Here is a 25,231-nt window from a genome sequence, read left to right on the forward strand (position 1 = left end):
CCACATGATTAACTTATTTTAGCATTTTTTGTTTGTTTTTAAAGGCTTCAGGGCACATGCACAGCAAAGTTATTAATTAACATATTTAAAATAGTTGACAGTTTGAACAGCAAAATGCTAACATAAAAACTTATATTGGGAAGATGATTAGAAAACTGCATGCCCACAATGCCCTCTCCCTCTCTCTCTTCCCTCCTGCCTTTATTCCCTCTATGTGATTGTCTGTCTGCATCTCTCTCTCTCTCTCTCTCTCTCTCTCTCTCTCTCTCTCCTCTCTCTTTGTCTCTCTTTGCCTTTCTCTCTCTCTCTATCTCTGTCTCTCTGTCTCTCTCCTCTTTCTCTTTTTCTCTCTTCACTCCTCTCTCCCCTCTCCCTTTCCTTCTTCCTCTTCCTCTTCTCCCCCGTCTCCCTCTCCCTCTCTCACTCTCTTTCCTTCTCCCTCCCCCTCTTCCTCTCCTTCTTCCTCTCCCATTTCTTCCCTGTCTCCTCCCCCCTCCTCTCCCTTTCTCTCTGTCTGTCCCTTTCTCTCTCTCTCTCTCTCTCTCTCTCTCTCTCTCTCTCTCTCTCTCTTTCTCTCTCTCTCTCTCTGTCTCTCTTTCTTTCTATTTCTCTGTCTCTCTTTGTGTCTCTCACCTTTCTCTCTCTTTTTCTTTTCTCTCTCTTCTCTCCTCTCTCTCCTTTCCCTTTCCCCCCTCTCTCTCTTCTCCTTCTCTCTCTCCCTCTCCTTTACTTCTCCCTCTTCCTTTTCCTCTTCTCTCTTCCCCTCTCCTTCTCCCTCTCCTTCTTGCTCTCATTTTCCTTCTCCTTTTCCTTCTCCTTCTCCTTCTCCTTTTCCCTCTTCTTCTCCTTCTTCCTTTCTCCTCCTTCTCTGTCTCCTCCCCCTCTCCTCAGTTTTCCTCTTTCTGTCCCTCTCCTTCTCCCTCTTTCTCTTTGTCTCTTTCTCTTTCTCTGTCTCTCTCTGTCTCTGTCTCTCAAACTTCACTGTGACCATGGAGTTGAACTTGGGTATCAAAGATTTTGACATTAGTTTTGAATTCTGACATGTACCATGATGATAGAAAATCTTAGAGTACTGGTCCAGGAAAAACTACATATCTTCTCTCCCCTACCTTACTCAATACCATCTTAGCTAATTCATAAAATATAATCATCAGAGAGTTAACTACCAGGTAATGACTATTTTTGGTCATTGCAGCTCATGAACCTATCTTCTAAGTTATAAGGAAGGAAGGGGAATTTCCACAGAGATAAAATTCAGTGATCATTTAAACATTGATGATAGCTGATATGTTTTATATTTTATTGAATATGAATTATTTGAAATTTGATAACCTGCATAAATCACATATAACAATTCTATTAATCTTTGATGAGCAGGAATAACCTATTATAAATGTATCATGAAGAAATTTGTGATACTGTCTGGGCAGCATAAAGGTAAAGTTTATTAAAGAAAAAGACTTCTTTATAGAACTTTTCAGAAATAGTTAAACTTAATAGGAAGGAAAGCCAATTCCCTAAATTATCAATATTTTTGCTACTCATTCCAAAGTCTTAGTAATGATAAAGCTAATTTCAAGAAAATTTATGCTAGAAAAAGATTGTTTTATTCCTAAAGAAAAGGGGCTAAAGAGACAATATTATCTTTTTGATATTTTATTAAAATGCTAAAGTTTCCTTAAAACAAGCTGAGATTTGGCATAGTCATATATGCTTTAGAATCTTTACCTAAAAGCCACAGCTTACTAAAACGAAAAAATAATAATAATAAGGATCGCATCAGTTCTGTGAGACTTAAATCTGTGAATAACTTTTGCTGTTTATTTTCATAATATGCAAAAAAAACATGTGAACATATGTTTTAAGACTGCCCAATCTTGAGTAAATTCGGGTATAATGTTTCACTGAGAGCTATCAGGATTCAGTATGTGCATTGTAGTGAAAACTGGCAACATCTTTGGTACTCAAAGGCATAGCGATATCCATTAGGTTCATTATATTGCAAACACTCCAAATCACTTCTTAACAGTTTTAATTAAGAAATGTCCAAAAACTAACAAATGTTTTCATTATTTTCTTTAATGATTGGTCAAATTCCTGTCTTTTGGAGTCCTAAAAGTTTAGAGTTTGTTTTTTTGAAGAAGAAGAAAAGAAGACGATGTTAATGATGATGAAGATGAAGAAGACAAAGAAGAAGAAGATGATGATGAAGACAAAGAAGAAGAAGAAGAAGAGGAAGAGGAGGGGACAGAGATGAAGGAAAAGAGAAAAAAAATAAAGAAGAGGAGAAGGAGGAGAAAGACAAGGAGGAAGAGGAGGAGGAGGAGGAAGAGGAAGAGGACAAAAAGCAGCAGCACTAACTTGAAGAGAAAAATGAGTAAGACTGACATCTATCGGAAGTCTAATAATAAAGAATGAATGCCAAATTCTTCATCTCTATGTTCTGCAGTGATTGATCAGGACTTAAAATTGAGTAGACCTTTCTGAATAATTAGCATTGCCTAAGTGTGATTGATTCATTAAGTCTAACAACTTTGCATCTCTCTAAGACACTAGAAAATCCTAACAAGCTTTGGAATAGAAAATTCAAAAATTCTGCTATACAGGTATTTCATGGCCAGAGAGGACCCTGTGTCTATATATATTATGGGCCAGAACTCTGAATTTGAAACAAGGATTCTTACAAAGTGCTGACTCTGGAATTGATAAAGACAATGATTGTTTAGCATGGTGCTTAATAAGTTCTCTAGTTCAGTACATGTACTTAGTACTTAATATAGTTCTACAAGATTCACACCTATGATGAGAGAGCATATAAGCTTGGAGAAACTCAGCTAGGTTCATTCAGAGTCCAGAGAAGACAGAAGGCTGGAGGCTGAAGCACAAGCCCTTGGACTATTCATTTCCATCTTCATCAGCACTGTGGTGACAGGCTCTCCTCCTTCACTTCTCCACTGAAACCAAGATCCAGAAGGCCTCCAGAAAACTAGCTGAGCCCCAAATGAAGGAGATAGGGCTTTGAAGGAGACAATAAAGGATTTGGACTTTAACACCTGGCTGCACTTGTGGTGATTACTGAACTGAAACAAAGGCTGCTCCTAGAGACCTCAAGGAAATTGAGCCAAAGAGAACTTTACATATATATACATACACACCATGGGCCTTTGTGTATCCTTAGTCAATATCTAGCCATTTTCTTGACTGGTTGAATCTGAATAACTACCCTGTTTGGCATAGGGATGGCAATAATACAAAAAAATCTAGAACGTCTAGAATCCTGATGTTTTTACCATTTCTTGGAGTTATGACAATTAGAAAGGAGGTGCTAAATTGAATAAATGGCATTATATAGTGATGATTGGAACTCATTCCTGATTTCTTTCATTCACTTACTCATTTATGCATTCAATAAATATTATTTGCCTTTTATGTATATAATTATTTGCCTATTATGTATGTAATACATTGTGAAAAATAGATTATACTATATGGATGAAAATTTATTCAAAAAGAGGATAGAGTGAATTTATTTATTTTAGAAATAAGGCAATCAGGAAGAAGGTCTAATTTAGGTGTTGCTCCAATAACTCAGTTCCTGCATGATTCTTCTCTAAAAAGGTATTTTATAAAGGGCTAATGTAATCCACTCTAAAAAAGAAATTATTAAACTCTTGTAAAGTGCTAGATACTATGCTAGTCACTGAGAATATAAAGATCATATGAAATCTAACTCCTGCCTAAAAGGATAGAAACATATTATAGAACATAAACATATGTTCTAGGCAATGCAAGGCGGGGGGCTTTGAAGAGAAGAGGGGATACAACATATGAACATAAAAGCATGTACATTTTTATTTAAATAGAAAAAGAACACTTTTATAGGGTATCAGTAAAAAGCTTCCTATTAAATGATGTACGCAAGCTGGGCTTTGAAGAGAACCAAGAATCAGTTATAGGAGGCAAAAGTAAGAAGAGAAAACATTGTGGGCAAAGAAAAGAACCTATCCAAAAGCCTGGAGATAAGAGATTTAATGTCAAGTCAGAAAACAAGTAGAAGAGTTTGACTGAACCTAGACAGAGAAGGCTTTAAGTAAGGTCTCAGAATAAGGCAACCAACTTTTTTCAAGTACAAAACCAGAACAGTTATATCTTATGAAAATACTGTGGTTAAGAATATTCTAAATAAACTATTCTATGAAAAAGTAATTGACCAAACTTCCATTTTACTATAATACTGAAATTAATTCTTTGGCCAGTGGAATCACTTATCACTTAAGTTATATTTTTACTAAGTGGGAAAGTATGATGACTTTTGACATATTACAAGGGTATACATTGTTTTAATCATAGCATGACCTAAAGAAGCAAGCTGGAGTTCAGAAATACTTCCAATGAAGAGCTTCCAACTTTTGACTTTCTTATTCATTTCTTTTTCTTTTGTTATATGAAAAGATACTTGCCATCTAAATGGAACCTATGTGCTACATAAAAAGGCTGACCCCAAACTCCTGCCTTCGATCTTGAGATCTGATGAAATTATGGTTTGTGAAGGCATTCATAATTTTCAAACCAGAGAAAGGTGCTTTGAATGTTTCCTTTTGTGCTTCAAAGATAGCAAATCATTCAAAAGATTAAGTATTTTAACATTTTGGTATATTTGAAATATTTTTAAAAGCAGTTTTCCAGATCTACTTTACATGATCTAAAAGCAAGTCCTATACTCATGGAACACATACTAAAGAATCAAGGTCATATTTATCTTGTTTCAAAATATTGTTTATTCTGAAAAATGAAATACACTCAGGGACTAATAAAAATAGACAAAGGGAGCAAAACCAAATTCATCCTTTCAAATAATTAATTGCTGTCTCTCTTAGGTCACATAACACCTAGCCAGACATAGTGTATAGGGTTTCATTGATATCATTCATTTTTTTTTTTTATGCATCAACTAACACTTGTCAAAATTAAAAAGGACAAATTTTTATGCTATATATCTTATGAAAAATAAGCTGACAAATTGCTGCACCTTCATATTTTTAACATTTAATTTGTATATTATTTGCATATTATTTTGATTGCCTCAAGTATGTACTTTTCTCTCTTTATTTACATGACTAATCAATTTAAAATCAATCACTTTCATACCAAAATGCTGGAAAGGACAACTTCAGGAAATTTTCAATAAAATTGGGTGGGAAACTTGGCAAATGGAATTGAAATTTTTTGTATGTAATTTTCTTTTAAAGTAATATTACTATCAAATGAGGTCATTCCTTCAGACTAAAGATAGCCAAGATTGTTTTCAAACTCAGTAGTCACTATTTGAAGTCATGAAAACCTGGGTTTAAATACTCAATGTATGGTCCCCAAATGTGTTATCATGGGCAGGTCACTTAACTTTTGTGAATCTCACTCTCCTGTCTTATAAAATAGATAAAATATCACTTCCAGTACCTAACTCACAGAGTCATTGTGAGGCTCAACAAATAAAGCTTCGCAGATCTGATAGATTAAAGGAAATAATGTGTGTCATTCACAATTGGCTTGTTTCTTCTATACTATTTTCTTGCTTGCTTAATATTGAGACTTATCTACTGCTGGAGTATCATTTTTTACCTATTTTTTGTCTAATCTTTCAGTTTAGGACCAAGATCCTTTTCTTACATGAATATTCTCTCACTAATTTTCTTAGCTGAAACATGAAGACAGAGTTTTGAAGCTGTCACAATTTGACTGGGGGTGGGGGGAAGGGAAGATGGACTGGAACCATAATGTATATCTTAAATATTTGGGTTTAATTCAACTACTTACAAAGAGTTAGATAGAATTTTAGAAATCATAACAACTCATACCTTTATTTTACAGATGATAAAAATGAAACTTAAAGAGGTTAAGTGATTTGTCCAGGGCAAGATAATTAGTGGAGGTATTGAATTCAGTTCTTCCAGACTCATGTATTCAGTGTCCTGCCTGCACTGCACCATACTGCATCTCAGTCTTCAACTTATATCCAATTTGGTGAGTGTCTCTCTGAACTGATTCTTGGACAGTAGATCTCATGAAATTCTGAGAGGCTGTAACTCCTAAATCTTGAATTCTTAATGACAAGCTCTTCCCTTTTCTCTACCATATCCTCAGTAAAAGCATTCCTTTGATCATGTTATCAGCATTACTCTTTCCCATCATTGCTATATTTTGCCCTTCCTTGATATCTAAGTCTATTATCACTGTTATAGCTTCGTTTTCCAATGATCATATAATTTAATGTCACCTCTTTTGCTCTTATTGAATCCCTCATTTCCTTGAAATTCAGTCTTTCCTGCCATGATAGAACTCAAGTCTTGGGAACTTCTTTCTGCTTTCTCTTTTCTGATTCTTGAATCACCATACTAGCTTATCTCAGCCATTCTTTCAAGATGAAAGTCTTTTCACATTTTTTTTTTTATCAACCTGTTATCATTCTTTCCAATACAAATGATTTAAACACTCTTATTTCCAAACATTCAACTGACACCTGATTTCCTCATTTTTCATAGCAGGTGAACTAATGTCCTGTCTTACTGATCATCATCCAATCCCTCTTCTATCTTCAAATCTCGGAAAATGATGGTTCTTTCCCTGCCTTCACCTGTGTTCTTGATTACACCAATTTTTGTCTCCTCTGTGATCTTGCTTCTTTGATTATTCATTTTCATGTATTCCAAATCCAGAGCAAAACAATGTAAAAGGAAGAATTTAAGTTGAATTATCTTTAAAGCTCCCGGAACTCTAAATCTGAGATCCTATGGTAAAATGAAAACCATATCAGAACTTTGCAACTCCCTTAAGTTACCATTTGTTCTTTTACATCTTTACCATTAAGGTCAATTTCATGTAATCTATCTTTATCACCCAAATCCCAGTAAAACTTCTCTCTTGAAGAGCACTGCTGACTTCTTGCCAAATCCTACAGACTTTCCTCATACTTTTTAATTTGTATTTTAGCATTATATACTACTGACCACTTCTTCCTTTTTGAGCTCTGTACTTTCTTTGCATCTGTGACATCATCCTCTCTTTCTTCTTTTCATAATGCAATAACTGTTCCTTCCACTATCTCCTTTAACTGTTCTGGTTGTTACTGCTGATGTTCCACTGCCTTGAACTTCTCTCCAGAGCTTTGCCTTTTCTTGTTTCTTTATACTCTTTTTTTAAGTAATCTCATTCAATTCTACTGTATTATGATTATTATACAGATGACTAATAAATCTTCATCATTTAGTTATGACCTACCTCTAGATATTTCCAACTGACTGAAAATCATCTCCACAGAAATATACCACTGGCATTGAAAACTCAACATATCTATAACCAAACTCAGCAACTTTTCATCATTCATTTATTCATTTCTGTCAATAGTATCACCATTCTCATACAACCTCTGCACAGAAAACAGCTATTTGTTTTACATTTACCTTTACCCATTCTTCATTCCCTTTAATTCAGTAAATTTCCAAATTTGTTAATGTCATCTTTCTTATACATATGTTTCTGATTTTCCATTCTCAGGGCCACCTCTCTAATAAAGGTTCTAAATAATTATCATTTTTCTCCCTCCAGTCTTTTCTTTTATCTTCCCATATACTCCTGTGAGATCAGTAACATCAGTGCACATGATCATGACACTTCCCTACTTTAAAGCCTTCAATAACTCCCCAGTGCCAATAAATCAAATGATAACCGATACTGATGAAAATTTTTTAAGGTTTTTATGTTTCTGACAACAACCTTGTGAGATAGCACAAAGGTAATGACAATATTAACTTAATTTGGATCTTTGAGGTTTGCAAAAGTCTTTACATGTAGTTAACTAATTTTACTTTATTTCCTTCAGCTTATAAATAAATAAATTGAAAATTGAGCAACACTCAATATCTTGCTCTGGTTCACACAACTAGTGAGGGTCAAGGCCAGATTTTTGACAGAAATCCACCAACTTTTTCTAAATAATATTTTAAAATATATATCTTATCATATGATGGTATTACTATTTAATATGCTGTGGAAAACTGTAGACATTTTAAAATAAGGATTAGAAAACTGGAGAAATTAAATGAGAGAGAAAAACAAAAACCATTCAGATATTTTTCAAAGCACCAAGTAGGCTTGAGGGTTAGGTAAAATTGTTTCTGATGTAAGTTGCATTTATTCTTTCAGAAAAAACCTCTGATTATAGCTACAGTTGATGTACACAGTATGCTTACCGTCTTTCAGGATGGTTTCACGATCTGTCCCATCTATTTTTTGCCGACCAATTAGGAAGCTTGTGGTGTCAGCAAAATAGATATAATTGGCTTCAGCATGAAAATCTAGAGCACGTGGATTGACCAGATTTTCTATAGGGATCATGTATTCATCAGCAATTTTGGTATTCAAGTCCATTCCCCGAACAATTCCTGGGCGTCCTTTCCCATAAAAGAGAAACAACTCATTCTTCGGTCCTGTTGAGGAAAGATTACAGACATAAACAACTGGTGCTGCCTAATCTTTACACTGCATAATGGCACTGTTTAATTAACTGGAACAATTAGTGGGGTTTAAAAAAAATTCAATACCAAAAACTAAACTCAAAAATATGTCAAATGTATCTCAGTGTAAGAAGGCTGGCTTAATTGTATTACTTTAATTAAAATAGAATTACATCTGTGAATAGGTTATATCTAGTTAATTATTTCTTTGTCTGTAACTGTCTATTTTGAAAACATGACAGATCACTGGATAATATGTAGCCCTGTGAAATGGACATATACAAAAACATCTTGTGCATTCAATTTTACAACTCATTAGAATTATCTATAGCTTTCTTTGGACATTGACTATGGTATTTGTTACATCTGACAATGTCAGAAATTTCAGAAAATTTAAAACATGCCAGGGAAGGTTTTTCATCTACTGACTGTCAGAATAAACAAAAGTAATCACTTGTTATCACTTCCTCATAAATGGATATGTGAGTGTCCAAACATAATTTGAACTTCCAAGATCCCAAATCTAAATGCCAATAACACTTTGTATTTCTTTATATTTCTTAATTTGGATCCCAAAAGCTATTTCTAATCCCTGGAAGACTTTGTAGCCAGTTACAACTATCACAATCACAAAAAGCAAGAAAAATGTTATTTAAATTCTTATTTTTAGGATAATAAATTAAGATTCCTTTCCCTACATAATAAATATTTCTGGCGAATTCAAACCCCTATATGAGAAAAAGAGAAGAATCCAAAAATTTGCCTGAATCCTTAAGTGTCTTAGCCTAGATTGATTATATTGGTTATCAGAAGAAATGCCTAGTGATTTTTTAACCTGTATGTAGGTGAGAAAAACTATCATTATACTGTATCTGAAATCAAGAATATTAAGTGATTCACTTGAGTTTGGTTAAACTGAGATTCTTATCTAAAGGTCATCTATGTCTCTCACAAAAAAAAAACAAACAAACAAACAAACAAAAAAAAAAACCATCAGTAGGTAAATGCTAAGTCATTTCTTTCAGGAAACTATCAGTATTGCTTAACTACAGTTAAGAGAAGGGGAAAATTGTGATACTTGATGATTAGATATTTAAGAACCTGCCAGATAAATAAACTGAAAGAGAAACTTAAAGAATTCAAAAAGTTTACCCTGCTTCTCCAAAAATAAGATATTACAATACTCAAAGGAGAAGAGTAATGAAATTATCTTAGCCACTTTAAAGTCAATAGTCTCTTTAACCTAATTCTGAAGTCATCATTATTTCGGGATCTTATCAAGATGACACATTTACAACAATCGCCAATACTTATTCAGAGGTCCTATCCACAATGAACTAGAACACAATTAAAAACCAGAAAGTAAGGAAAAGTGGTCTCTGCATATTTAATAGAAAGAGAGCAAAGACAGTGCATAATCAAAACCTTATAATTTTGCATATGGGACATTCCCCTTGGCCCTCATTCTGAGCATGTTTACTCTCACTTTAGAAAGAATTCTAACAATCTTAATTGTCTGTCTTTCTCTCCCCACCTCCCTTAATCCAAAGATATGGGAAGCAGCAAATTAGAGACAGGAGTACTAATAGAAACTAAAAATGACAACTCAATCTGATAACAAAGGAAAAAAAGTAAAAGATGTAGCAGTCTGGGGCCACTGAGAATAAAAGCAAACGATCCCATTAAACTTAATAGGTCCTGAAAACATCAGTACAGAAAAATACAATTGGATCATGTGCATATTGATGAAGGAGAGTCACAAAGAAAAAGGTTAAATTATGTTCAGCATATTCTGTTTAATCAGGCAGGAATGTGTGTAATGCATTTTAGAACATTATTAATGATTAAAGCTTTAAAAGATACATGGTTAAAATTAAAATATCTTAGAATCATAGTTTATCAGAGGATCTTGCTCACATTGTGATAAACAATTCAAATCAATAAGTTTCATTACCAACTATGTTCAAAGTGTTTTGTTTGGTTCGGTAGAAATAAAGACAAAAAACAAAACAAAACAAACAGCTGCCTTCAAGGAGTTTGTATTCTAAATAATATTAATAGTTTTATCTTATTAAAAGCTTGGGGACCAGGAAAATATTTCTGGAAATCAATCTTTCTTATTTAAGAAATGTTTATTGAACTGAATTTCCTGTGCCTGGAATTTTTATTATTGAGACACTTTCAGTCATGTCTAACTCTTTATGAACCCATTTGAGGTTTTTCTTGTGAAGATACTAGAATGGTTTGCTATTTCCTTTTCCAGCTTATTTTATGAATGAGGAAACTGATTCAAAGAGGGTTAAATGACTTGCCTAGAACACAACTCATAAATGTCTGAGGACAGAATTGAACTCAAGAAGAATTCCTCCTCATGACTTACTGGGTATTTTATCCCCTATAGGACCTTGCTTACCTGGGATGCTCACTCCTCAAATCCATCCTTTGTCTTATCCTTGATAGATTCTTAATTTTCTAAGGTAGAGAGATAATATGCCCTTATAGATCATTCTTATAAAATAAAAGAGGAAGTGACTTGTGTGATGTCATTGGCTAAGAAATAGCAAGTTAGAATTCTAACCCAGATCACAAGATGTTAACCATAGTGTTCATTTCATTGCACTCCAAATGTTAATGTGAATATGAATGAAACTTAAAGAGATAAGGTTAGGTTACCTGGAAACTTCCCTTATTTTAGATCCCATTTTGAAAGGAAATTAATTTAGACATTGCAAATCTTTATAATTAGAACTATCTAATGGGCTGCTTCAGGAGGTAATGGCTTCCTCTCTCACTGGAGGTTTCAAATAGAACAGATGACTCTATGTCAGTTATATTTAGTTAGGAATTCTTTTTTAGATATCCATTGAATTAGGTGAGGATTAAGGTTCCTTCCAAGTCTGAAATTCAGTGTTTTGTAAATGTAAGAGTTTTTACTCTGTGAATTTCAGTAGCATATGCTATACCCATAGGATGAAGCTCATGGTATTATAAATGAATTTCTAACATTAGATTGTATGCTCTTAAAGTACCATGGGGCTATATTTTGCAAACTTTTTGTATTCCCAGTGTTTAGCACAGTATTTGTCAGACAGTAGGCATTTAATATTTTTTTTAATTGCTTAGATTGTTGACAATAAAGATTAAAACTAATTAACAAGTCAATTCAGACTATAGCAAACTATAGACAGTGAATATTATCTAATATAACCCATAATTTTACAAATGAGAAAAGTAAGACCTAGAGAAGTTAAACAATTTGTCCAAGGTCATAAATATAGTATGAATCTATCTATCTATCTAGTATTAGACAGAGCTGGGATTCAAGCAAAATTCTTGTGAATACAAATCCCATATTCTTTCCTAAACTGTATTATTAGAGTTCCCTAGATTAATGATTACTGAATTGAATTCCTCAAACTAGAAATTGTACCCCTTATAATTTCCATTTACAGACTTCCTCTTCATTCTTCAAGGATCAGTTCAAATGACATTTCCTTCATGAAGTTTTCTCTGATCTTTACCCTCTCCATATATACCCTCTTCTACCCCACAAAACACTTGGGAGTGATGCCTTTAAAAAAAATTCATAGTACTTTATGTTCATTTTATTTATGAATCATTATGACTTTTATCATATTAGTATGAATATCTTATCTTTTAATACTAGATTACAAACTGCATGAGAATAGACACCAAATTTTACTTTAATTTTTATCTTCCCCAATGTTTACCACATATGTGGGTACAGAGTAAACAGTTAATAATAATGATGATTATATGAATGAATCTTTCAAAAAAATATTTAGCTAGAGATTCATGAGTTCATGATTAATCATCTCCAGTGATGTATTGTTGATCTAAATGTGAGAGAGACGTTAGAACTCAAAATATCTTTATTAGAAAAATTGAGGAAATTGAGGGTGAGAGGTTAAGAGATTGTGTCCAAAGTTACACAGGGTCCTTGAAAATAGCAGGGTCATTATTTGAATTCAAGTTGCATGACTCTAAGTTTAGCATCTTTGCCAATGCACCACATTCCTATGCTTCTTTTTTCTGATTACATCATTACAAGAAGACAAATGCCATTCTGTGATAGAAAAGAAAGGTGCATATTTTTACCAGGCAATTTTTACCTGATGGGGGCTTATGTTTTTACTATTGGGGGTGATGAAGATACTAATTAACACTCAAAATCCTATTCTGAAATTCTAGCTGCTGGCAAAGTGTTTGATTTTAAGAACATACTTTTGCATGACCTGCCATCACTTCCCAAGTTGAAGCCCGTCCTGCAACGACAAGTCCGTGTTTTGTAGTTGCTGCTGAGCAGACAGATGTGCGAGCATCCCCCTGGCATTCCATATGGATCTACTTCACATGCATGGCTTCTGACTACAACAAATGAAAAACAGCATGCTTGAAATCCTCTCAAAACAAGATAATCATGTGCATCAGCATGTTGAAGACTTTACAATGGAAAAAAAAAAAGAAGTGAGTCCTAGCAAAATCCTGTACATTAGAATATACCGTGAAACATTCAGATTTGACAGAGATGGAAAACAATATGGGAGGAAGAAGGACAATTGAACTTTAATTTTTTAACTTCACATTTCTAAAATAATTTTGAGAATAATAACAACAGCTAACATATATTTAGCACTTTAAAGCTTGCAAAGTGCTTTATATGTTATCTTATTTGATCCTCAAAACATTCTCATGAGGCATATGCTATTATTATCTCTATCTAACAGATGATGAAACTGTGTCTAGAAATTATATCATACATTTAGTATCATACAGCTACACAATGTCCGAAGCAAGATATGAATTCTGGTCTTTCCTATTCTAATTATTATTAGAATTAATCTAATTAATTCTTATTCTTTCTACCTCTTAGTGGCCTTTAGAACTGGATGATTGAGATTAATTCAAATTGAATTAATTTGCACCTATTGAAAGATGATTTTATATTTCATTTGTGGGATGTTTTCATGAAACCGTTCTTTCAAAATGAAGATGCCATTGGATTGTGAATATTTGCATTATGACAACAACTTTGTGAAGTAGGCAAGCAGGAATGATAAAGGAAAGAGACATCTGTCTTTGAAAATCTATATATAAGAGAATATCTACTGGGAATGGGGGTAGCATACTAGAAGAAGCAGTAACAATGAATTGGGTGTTTTCTTGTCTTTTCCTCTCTTATTACTTAGTACCAAACTGAATTTCAGGCTTTCTAAAGTTGGCATCCAATGTGACCGATAAGATTCTATGTCCTTTAATAAAAAGTTTTTGTTTTTTTTTAATACTATAGTATTTTTATAAAAAGGCTGTGGAGCAATTAGAAAGTGGAGCAGAGGGATGATAATGGGGGTCCAGCAAAGAAGGGACAAAAATGGGGAATAATGAAGAAAAAAAGGACAAAAAGTAGATTTTTTTTTTTTTTTACAAAAGAGAAGAATGGCTAAAGAAAAAAAAAAAAGATATGGAAAGAATAGGGTAGATAATGAATTGCATCCTGAAGGCTAAATTTGTTATTACTATCATCATTATTTTGCATCAGCAGCTGTTTGGAATTGTAATTGGTAATTGACAATTTAAAATCACTTATTTTTCTTCAAATTGTGATTGATATTTCCCATCTCCCACATTCCTAGGGTTGACAGCTGACTGACCTTCAAACATGTCCTTTTAGTGCTGTCATTTCCCTTTCCCCAGAATAGAATTAGTCTCAATGTGCCTTCTCAAGTTTGTCATATGATGTAAAGGACTCTAACCTTGAACTTAAAATGAAAATTAGTAAGCTCTCAATTGTGTATGTGTTTGTTTGAACTTAAGGTTCCACTTCTTCAATAATTTTTAATTTGCAACATTTAAAAAAAATCCACTAACACCTTTGGGTAATGGTAATTGTATGTTTGCCTTTTCTATATTTGAATCCTAAATGATATTGCTGAATAAACATCACTAGGACATATTAAGTATTAGCTGGCTTGTATTTTCATGAATGCTTAGAAACAGAAACATGCTATCTTCAAATTATATTAATTTCTCAAAGCTTATTTAGCATACTGGGAATGCAAAGTTAGAAGAGTCCAACTGTACTCAGATTGCCCAGAAATAGATCTTGCAATGAAACCCATCTTTCTTTAGCCTCAAAAAATTATTCAAATAGAGCCTTTCAGCACCTGTGTTTCATGTCTACATACATCATGATGGGGAATTCCCTCCCAAATCTAAATCTAGTCATCATCTTATTTCTGTGTCTATAGGAAAGAGTCACAAGATCCTGAAAGATTTGTCATTTAGACTTATGACAGGACCTCTACACCATTTTATCAAATAGACAAATACACCTTTGCCATCACAGCCAAGAGGATTTATTACTCAGCTACGTTAGACCTATACAAAAGTGGTAGAAGTATAGTTCCAATTTATTTCACAAATATTAAGGCTACAAAAAGGATCAAGGTGGAATGAATCTTACCTGTTGACTGTATTCTTTTTTGATAAATGCGGATTGCTCGTGCATTTTCCTTTTTAATTAATGTGTGCACATCAGTACCATTAAATCTGTTTATTCGGATGATGTTGAAATTATCTAGGTTGGTTGCATATAAGTAATTTTCAAAGACAGTAATACCATAAAGATGTCTGACCTAGAAAGAGAGGCAAAACACTGTGAATTTTGATGATGATTTTCCCCCAATAATTCTTATCTCTTACCAGAGGACAGTTAAAATTCTTCAGTGCTACTCATGTCAAAACAAAGTGAGGAAAGCCTCCAGATGCTTCGTATATCCTCTGTAGTAAAGATATAGCAGGAAATGGACAATAATTTTATAGAATGGGAAGGTATGATTAAATTTACATTTGAATCACTGAATGGAATTTCTAAATCTAGAAGATCAGAGATACATGTGAATATCTGAATTTTCCATTTGAAGAATTCCAGTTTCTATGCATTTCTTCTGTTTCAGATTACTTTCAACAAAAACATCTAAATGGGGGACTTAAAATTTGCCCTGGAAATGGCAATATAAAAAAGTCATACTTAAGGGAAGCTGAAAAATATATGAAGAGTACTTTCATTCATGTTTCATGAAGAAACAATGTTACAAAGAGTTGTTTGTTTTTGAAGGGAAAGTGACATTGATATACAATATTTTCCAAATAGGAAAGAATGAGCCAATATTCCATGACTCAAAATGCAACCAGATATTTGTTAATTACAATCTTTTGTTTAGAATAGGTTAATTGAAGTTCTAGGGAATAGCATTTGCTTCCCCCTGTCTTCTCTCTGCAAAGTAACAAGAATCTAAGTCCTCCAAATTAAATAGCCCATCCATTTCTAAATATTATAGTTTGAATAATTGTGCTAATAAAATGAAAAATAAGCCTGAAGTTAAACACATATTTGCAATAAATGGAAGGGGAAATGTCAACATTTTACCAGAAACTGTATTATTTTAAAAGATTTTTTTAAATAATAGAGAACTAAATTCCCCTTTATTTTTTAGAATAAAAACAATGCATTTTTGCATAGCAGTAGAAACAATTCCACTTTCATCTATAGAGGGACTGCAAGGTCTCACAAAGCCATAGAGAGCCAGAAGAATGATTCTCCCCTCACACCATTATATGGCAGGGTGCATAATGTGAAGTTATCACTCCCATGTATTTGTTTAATAAATGTATTCATCATCAAAATGGAGTGTGGCCCTGGAAATGTTGAGGTTGGGACTGGTCATTATGTTAATAAGACAATTCTGACCCATGTGCAGTTGTGACATTAAATTTTATTTTCTTAACTAGCACATTTAATTAAAGATCTAAAAATATACTCAAGATAAGTGAAGATAACAGGTTGGGTTAGATATCAAAGTTTGTCACAAAGAAAAAAAAAATACAAGTATCAATTGATAGTCATGGAATGCTGAGTTTGTAGTTGAACCAGAATCACTTAAGGAGAATATATTTCCTTCTTATATGTGACATATTTTTATTCTTTCTTGAACTCATATGTGCACTACTGAAGTGTGAGTATAAGGTCATGAAACTGATGGCTTGAGATTGATCCTATGACTTTATAGTCACACTTCATATAAAAAATATAAATGTCATTATGTATCATCATCAGCTAAGTTCTGTATTACAAATATTCATGGAAAAAGAAGAATCCTTCCTTTAAAAATGTCCTAGCAGTGAATTATATGACTGTGATTCTCTTAGTAACTATCTTAACACAACATTAATTTATAATGATACTTGATTAATGCTTTATTTTTTGTGAAGAGTTTCATTTTATCCTTTTCTATATTTTAGCTTGATTCAAACTTAAATGACTCCAAGAACATATGGATTACAAATAGGTATGCTAATATGGATACAATATTTTCATCTTTTTAGTTAGCTGCAAGGACTATCTGATATATATTGGAGAGTATGGGAAAGAATAAGAGTGAATAAGCATTTATGTAATGTAATGCCAATACTAAATGCTTTGAACAAATATTATCACATTCTATCTTCACAATAGCCTTGCAAGGTAGGTGCTGTCATTTACCCTTGTTTTGCAGTTGAGGAATGGAGGCAAACAGAAGTCAGAAATTTAAGTGGCTTTCTCAGGATTACACAGTTTGTAAGTGTCCTTGAATTCAAGTCTTTGTGATTCCAAGCTCAGCACTTTAACTCCTGTGAAACTAGCTGCCTCTATTTATTCTTGAACTTTTCTGACATTGAGTTTCCAGGGAAAGTCAAGATTAGGCCACATTATTATGTGAAAATGAGATAAGAATGAGAGTTGAGGATTGGATGATATAATGTTTTTACACTCAAAAATCCAAAAAATCTGCAGTTTATTAATCCATACAGAGGAAAATAGTGTTGACCATATATCTGTAAAGTATAGAATCATATAACTTCAAATATTCTTTTTTTCAGAATAAATTTAAATGAATAAAATAAACACATAGGATTATAAAGGATATAATTTATATTGAAATAGTTTTTACATATGTTCACATATGTGTTAACACATGTATATTTACATACATACACACACATATAAGAACCCTTGATCTAGAGTAAATTCATCCATTAGGGAGGAATTACAATAGATATTAAGGAATCCCAAACCATCCCAAAGCATCATAAAAATGTCAGTCCTCTCTAACCAGAGTAAAACATTCAAGGAATGAACATAAGACTTTGCAAAAAGGTCACTAGAAATCAGGCCAGGATTTTCTGTGAGGATTCTCAAATATACTTGCTTTGCTCTATGCTTGCAGAAATTTGAAACACACTAACATATGCAGAAAATAGCTCATTTTATGATATTAGGGTAATTGGTGATTGGAAATACTGAATTTCACAATGATGACTAAAGAGGTTCATTTCTTCTTAGAGATCTACCCTTGGTGATTAGTGAGAGAACTATATGAACTTATAATTCATCAGGAAAAAAGAAAGATCCCAAAGGATCTTTTGACCTCAGAGACTTTCACATGGTTTTCATTCTCTATATTCAGAGTTTTTGAATAGAAGACCAAATTTAATCCAACCTATTAAAATAATAAATATACTTTTATGAGCAAGAGATTGCCTTTGTTAGCGAAATATCCTGATACCACATGGGACAGCTGATAGTTCAGCTCCTGAAGAATGAACTACTTAAATTAGTTTTTAGTAAGTAGGTCATAACATTTTTTTCTCTTCAAATACCTGTAGTTCTTTTTATTGCATTTGGGGGGTTGAGAGAGACAATCTAATACATATAAGAAGCAATATAAAAATAAAAATTCTTTTCAATAGTAAATGTACCAGGAATTTTTATCACACACTTCTCTTTGACCAAAAAAGAATTTGTATCATTACACATGCTGGTCATAGTCATATAATGAAATCATTCCCTTTTATTGCACTAACACTGCATCCTCCAATAAATAGTATACTTACTTGTATGCCTTGGATTATGGTATGTCTGTTTTTCCCTTGATAGTCCACTACTTCAACATAGTCCAAATAAAGATCTACCCAGTAAACCAATTTGCTGACCAGGTCCAGTGCCAGAGCAGCTGGCTGCTCTGTCTTTGAATCGACTATCCTTGTCCGGTTCATCCCATCCATGTCACATCTCTCCACTTTGGCAACATTCCCATAGTCAGTAAAGAAAAGTTTTCTGTTGAAAGAAAACTGAATGTTAAAGAAGGGAAAACACATCCAATGGAGCCATCTGTAAAAATAAAAGAAAAAATTAAAAAACGCCCCACAGAACTTTTGGTTTTAATTCATTGCAGTGGATACATCTGGTAACTTCTATAATCATTTTGATAAAATATCACTCATAGAGAGAAATCTGCTAATAAATATTGCTGTGCACGAGGGAGCAGGTTAACTAACAACTATAAAATAGTCTCCCAAATAAATGATTATGTGGGGTTTGTTTCAGTATTTAGAGAAATATTTCTTTAAATTATGTATGAATGCTACACATATACCACTAGGAACCACAAAGGGCTGATCAGACATTGACTTTGGATGCTGACACATTCTCCATGCCAGGGCATATGAGCTATTCAGCTTTGTATTCGACCTGCTTTTTAAAATTGCACAGCAATGTTTATTTCATATAAAAGCTATTAGAGTTTCTTTTTATGTGTAAGCTCAATGTTGCCATGAATGGTAGAAAACAGCAAACCTGGAATGGAATTAAACAGATGGAAAAGCAAATGTTGTTTGTAAGCAATGGAAATAAAAACATATATTAGCTCTCCCCCACAAAATCTCATCCATCTCAGATATTACAAATCACAACATTCCACAAAAGGGATTATATATCATTTCCCTTATTTCCCTTTTTATCATGTTTGGGGAAAAGATTGGAATTAAATGTTGACCCCTGAAAAAAATGTAATGATGCATTTCTTGCAACAGACACGGTAATCTATCAAAGACTTAACTGTACTTCCATAGCTGCTGTTCCTAATATTGGATTAGTATTCACTGTGTTTAGTAAACACAAATCAATTTCAATTAACCTGACAATATTTTAACAAGATTACCTTCTCATGAGACTAAATTACATTTGTAAATAGAAGACTATCTCACCATAGAAGACATCTCTCCATGACTTAAACACTAGCACAAGAATAATCAAATTTCCAGTGACTGAGTAGTATTAATATTAGCTGGAATATTGAAGATTCGATTCTCCAAACTTAGTGAATTAATTTTTAGTTACTGCTTTCAATTGGCTTGTATTATATCAGTATAGTATCTCTTTCCCATAAAACAACACAACAACAAAAAAACATTTAATTTAACTTTAATTTAGCTTTTGCTCCTGTGGCTTTCTTCATCAAAATTTAAACATTAAAATACTATTAAATATTATTATGGTGTGGCATGTCTGAACATAACCATAAATATAACATATATTTCCATCCAAATATTCTTTTAAAAGCAACTTATTACAATAAATTAAAAATGAATTTCCACACATTATACATTACAGGTAAAATAATTTTCAATTTTTTAAAAGCCAAACAAAGCTATATGAGAGAAAGTAGAATAAAGCCACCCAACTTTGTATTTGTCTTTCTTTCCTGCTTCATTTGTCTCTCTTTTCCTTTTATCTTTCATTTAGAAATACTTTAATATATTGGACAAAGATACCACACATTTACCTTGTCCCTAAAACTACTGTTTCATCATACTTCATCTAAATCATTAAATGCATCTTCCTCCCTTCTTTCTTGTTCCCTGTTTCCCTCTTTCCTTTCCTTCCTTCTTTTCCTTTCTTCCACACTCTCTCCTTCCTTCTTCCCTCTCTCCTTGCCTAGAATGCTATTTCTTGTTCCTCTCTCTGTCTCTGTCTCTCTGTCTGTCTGTGTCTGTCTCTCTCTCTGTCTCTCTCTGTCTCATTCTCTCTCCCTTCCTTCCTTACTCCCCATTATCTCATATCTCTCTATATATGAGACTTTGAGACTATTAAGCATGTCTTCTTCTAAATAAATATATTCCCCTTTGAGATATATACATGTGTATATGTACACACACACACACACACACACACACACACCTACTTTGAATATATTTCACTCTTTAACCAACTAGACTAACTACTGCTTCTCTGTCTCTTCTGCTATCATCTTCCTTATTTTTTAATGTAGGCATTTCAAAGTTGTTTTTTTTGTTTTTGTTTTTGTTTGTTTGAAGTCTGTTGTTTTCTTTACTCATTCTACCTTAATTCCCTAGAAATCTCATTCATTCTCATGGCTTCAACTTCTACCTATATGGAAAAAAAATCTGACATGTGACTTCTTATTTTGACCATTCACACTAACACCTCCAACTGTTTACAAGCATCTTCACTTGGATGTCTCACTATTAAGTGAAATCTACAACATTTTTTATCCTTTCCTCTATTTTCTTTTGACTATTATTTCTGTCAATAGTACTACCAATTTGTTATTTCCCATATCTGGATTATTGATCCTTTCATATTTATCACCTGTCTTAATCATAATACCATAATACTAGAATAAGGAAGAACTTCATATAATCCAACTTACACTTGACTTAGAATCTTTTCTATAATATCAGTGACATATGGTCATTCATTTTCAGTGTGTATATCCCCAGAGAAAGAGGATCCACCACTTCTTGATGCTCTTTCATTTCTGAGCACCTTAATGTATAAAAGATTTTTCTTATATGGACTTGAGATTTAGTACTCTAAACTTAATTAAAGCTTTTGGTTCTACCATCTGGGATGGATAGGCTCTGAGCAGCACAAAGAAAATTGAAACTGTTGTCTCTTGTATTTCAAATACATTATACTTCTATTAATCAATTTTGTCCTAAAGAGTGAAATAGAAAGGGAATATATTAGTCCTACAATTTAAATTGTTGAAATAATCATAATGCTCCAACAAGCAGCAGAAAAGGCACAGGGAATTCTTAGTTGCCCTATGAAAATGTCTTTCCAACTGGGTAAATTAATCCTGAAAATACAACTTTATTAATTCTTTGTGAGTACCTCTTCTAAATTAAGCTTGCTTGTTGCATTTTCTCTTCATCTTTATCTTTCCTTGAGATGTGAACATTTTGATTTTGTCAGGTAAGAGACAGGGAAGTGGACAGTACGAGGCTTTCCCTTTATGCCAGTTCTAAAGCTAAGACTAGTGATGATTTGGAAGCCATACTTATGCCTTATACCTTCCCCCCTTTTTCCAGATACTGGAGCTGTGATAAGGCATCTTTACTGAAAAACCCTCAAATTTTCCCCTTTATACTAGAAGGGACAAATAAGATAGATTTTTTGACTTTTTTTCCATATAGTACCTTAGTATTTTGACTTTTCTCAAGTTTTCATTAAGTCACCAGATAAGAATATAGTAGACTTATCACATCTATGATCTTAAATACTCTGCCTCTTTTAATATAGTCTGAAAGGGGATATAATTTTTTCTCTGTCATATCCCACTTTTGATTCATATTGAGCTTCCATTTATTATGAGATCCTCAGACTTTTGTCAGATAAATTGTTTACCAATCATATCCCTCCTCTCCTTACTCTTTTTCTCCCTGTAGGTTTCTTGTATCTGTTTTTGGAAAAGAAGGATAAGGTTAAAATAATTTCATTTTGTTAGATTCATCCTTAAGAAGAGTGAAGAGAGTATACATACCAAGTTTCAGCTTTTCATCTCTTTGACAAGGAATGATAATATGTATGTATGTATATATATGAATACACACACGCATACATACATATATATATATATATATATATATATATATACATATATACATATATTCTTTTTATCTTTCCTACCTGTTCCCATTTCAGCATATGGGGTAAGTAAAAGAAAATAAGTTGGAAAGGGCTCATGAAATATGCTTTCAATATGAAGCTTATCTATAGGGTACTCAAACACAAGGTGACTTTTTTGAATACCAACATATAAGAACAATCCGAAGTGCTAAAATAAAATATAATACTAATTTATGTAAAGACTCATAAGGTTTCAAAAAACAAACTTCATGAGCATAAAAGGGGAGGAGAGAGAGAGGTAGGAACTAGACAACGATTTGAAAAAAGATCTTAATATTCATTTTTTATGTATTATAGTTTAATGCCAGTCAGTGAGGTGACATGGCAGTAAAAAACAAAAACAAAACAAAAACAAAACAAACAAAAATGCTTAATGCAATCTTAGGCTGCCTGTGGTAAAGTGTAAAGTGCAATACTAAAGAGATAGTAATCCTACTATATATACTCTTTTCTGCTCAGATCATGTACAGATTAAAGGGTTCAATATTTTGTGAAGCACATTCATGAATATGAGAATATGCAGATTAGGACAATCATTGTAATGAAGTCTTGAGTTTAGCACATTATAAGGATAAATTGAAGATGAGATGTTTAGGAGAGAAAAGAGAAGACTTAGAGGAGGTCTTAAAGATGTTTCTAAGTATTGAAGCCTGGATGGAAGAGGAATTAAAGTTTTTATTTTAACCCCAAAGTCAGAAGCAGGAGAAAAGTATAGAAAATACAAAATAAATTTAAGTCCAATAAAAAGAAAACATTCCTGATAATTAGAACAATGAGTGTAAACTTCTAATAGGCAAATTAATCATTCCTAAGACTTCAAAATATCCCAAAGTGGAAGGTCCTGTTTCCTTTCTCTCTGACCTTAGGGAAAATTTTTTTCTTGCTTATTTCTTCCTTATAGGACATTTTCAAACAAAAGCCCTATAACTACTTATCTTTTGTGATATTACAGGAATTTCTGTTCAGGTAATTCTTAGATTAGCTAATTTCAAAATTCCTTTTCAATTCTGAAATTCTGTTATCGGACTTCCTTGTCAAAAATGAAGAGAAAGTTTATTACAGACTAGGACTCAAATATTTAATCAGTTGTCTAATACAATTCACATGTCTTCTAAATAAGAGTTTATCTTTTCTGCTTCATATCTTTTCAGAAATAATTTTTGGATAAGTTGATTTTATTTGATATGGCTGATTATTTGGGAAGTATCCCACCTTCCCTACAGCTCTATTAGTGCTTTACAGTTGGCAATAATAAGAAACTTTGTGTGTTGTTGCTTAACTTGGCTGATATAAATCAAAAGTCACAAGGGGAGAACACACAGACAGTGATAGAACACTGGGTTTACAGAGTTATGGCTCTACTCATCCCTATACTTTACAGCAAGGTAACTATTATACCCAGTGACATCTGAAAACACATTTCTTTGGATGATAAAAATAAGATTTATTTTTTTTTTACCAAAGATTTCCATTAAAAATGATTGTACTAGCCGTTATTGACATCATGGGGCAGAAACATTAAAACTAGACTCTGACTAGGTGGATACAGAACACAGTCTCAATAAAGAAACTATGGGTTTCAAAGATCCCAGCTTTTGGGATAAGAACTTACTGTTTGATAAAAATTGCTGGGAAAATTGGAAACTAATATGGCAGAAACTAGCCATTGATCCATACTTAACGCCGTACACCAAGATAAGGTCAAAATGGGTTCATGACCAAGGCATAAAGAATGAAATTATTAATAAATTAGAGGAACATAGGATAGTATACCTCTCAGACCTGTGGAAGGGGAAGGTCTTTATGACCAAAGCCGAACTAGAGATCATTACTGATCACAAAAGAGAAAATTTCAATTATACCAAACTGAAAAGTTTTTGTACAAACAAAACTAATGCAGACAAGATTAGAAGGGAAGCAATAAACTGGGAAAATATTTTTACAGTCAAAGGTTCTGATGAAGGCCTCGTTTCCAAAATATATAGAGAATTAACTCTAATTTATAAAAAATCAAGCCATTCTCCAATTGAAAAATGGTCAAAGGATATGAACAGAAAATTCTCAGATGAAGAAATGGAAACTATTTCTAGTCATATGAAAAGATGCTCCAAGTCATTATTAATCAGAGAAATGCAAATTAAGACAACTCTAAGATACCACTACACACCTGTCAGATTGGCTAAGATGACAGGAAAAAATAATGATGATTGTTGGAGGGGATGCGGGAAAACTGGGACATTGATGCATTGTTGGTGGAGTTGTGAACGAATCCAACCATTTTGGAGAGTAGTTTGGAACTATGCTCAAAAAGTTATCAAACTGTGCATACCCTTTGATCCAGCAGTGTTACTACTGCGATTATATCCCAAAGAGATTATAAAGAAGGGAAAGGGACCTGTATGTGCATGAATGTTTGTGGCAGCCCTTTTTGTAGTGGCTAAAAACTGGAAACTGAATGGATGTCCATCAGTTGGAGAATGGCTGAATAAATTGTGGTATATGAATATTATGGAATATTACTGTTCTGTAAGAAATGACCAACAGGATGATTTCAGAAAGGCCTGGAGAGACTTACACGAACTGATGCTGAGTGAAATGAGCAGGACCAGGAGATCGTTATATACTTCAACAATACTATAGGATGACCAATTCTGATGGACCAGGCCATCCTCAGCAACGAGATCAACCAAATCATTTCTAATGGAGCAGTAATGAACTGAACTAGCTATGCCCAGAAAAAGAACTCTGGGAGATGACTAAAAACCATTACATTGAATTCCCAATCCCTATATTTATGTACACCTGCATTTCTGATTTCCTTCACAAGCTAATTGTACAATATTTCAGAGTCTGATTCTTTTTGTACAGCAAAATAACGTTTTGGTCA

At 33.1% G+C, this 25,231-nt stretch overlaps 1 protein-coding gene across 1 annotated transcript in view; it reads right to left on the bottom strand.

Moving 5' to 3' along the window:
• Nucleotides 1-25,231, bottom strand: part of LRP1B (LDL receptor related protein 1B) — a 2,378,573-nt gene that overhangs the window by 954,764 nt on the left and 1,398,578 nt on the right. Inside the window, exons 8-11 of the mRNA XM_031963676.1 lie at nt 18,465-18,687; nt 14,995-15,166; nt 12,756-12,899; nt 8,247-8,483 (exon numbers count right to left, since the gene is read on the bottom strand). Of these exons, the coding sequence (XP_031819536.1) occupies nt 8,247-8,483; nt 12,756-12,899; nt 14,995-15,166; nt 18,465-18,687 (776 nt within the window). The remainder of the gene's footprint in view (nt 1-8,246; nt 8,484-12,755; nt 12,900-14,994; nt 15,167-18,464; nt 18,688-25,231) is intronic.

The sequence above is a fragment of the Sarcophilus harrisii genome, chromosome 3 (genome assembly GCF_902635505.1).
Source record: "Sarcophilus harrisii chromosome 3, mSarHar1.11, whole genome shotgun sequence".
NCBI classification, from domain to species: domain Eukaryota; kingdom Metazoa; phylum Chordata; class Mammalia; order Dasyuromorphia; family Dasyuridae; genus Sarcophilus; species Sarcophilus harrisii.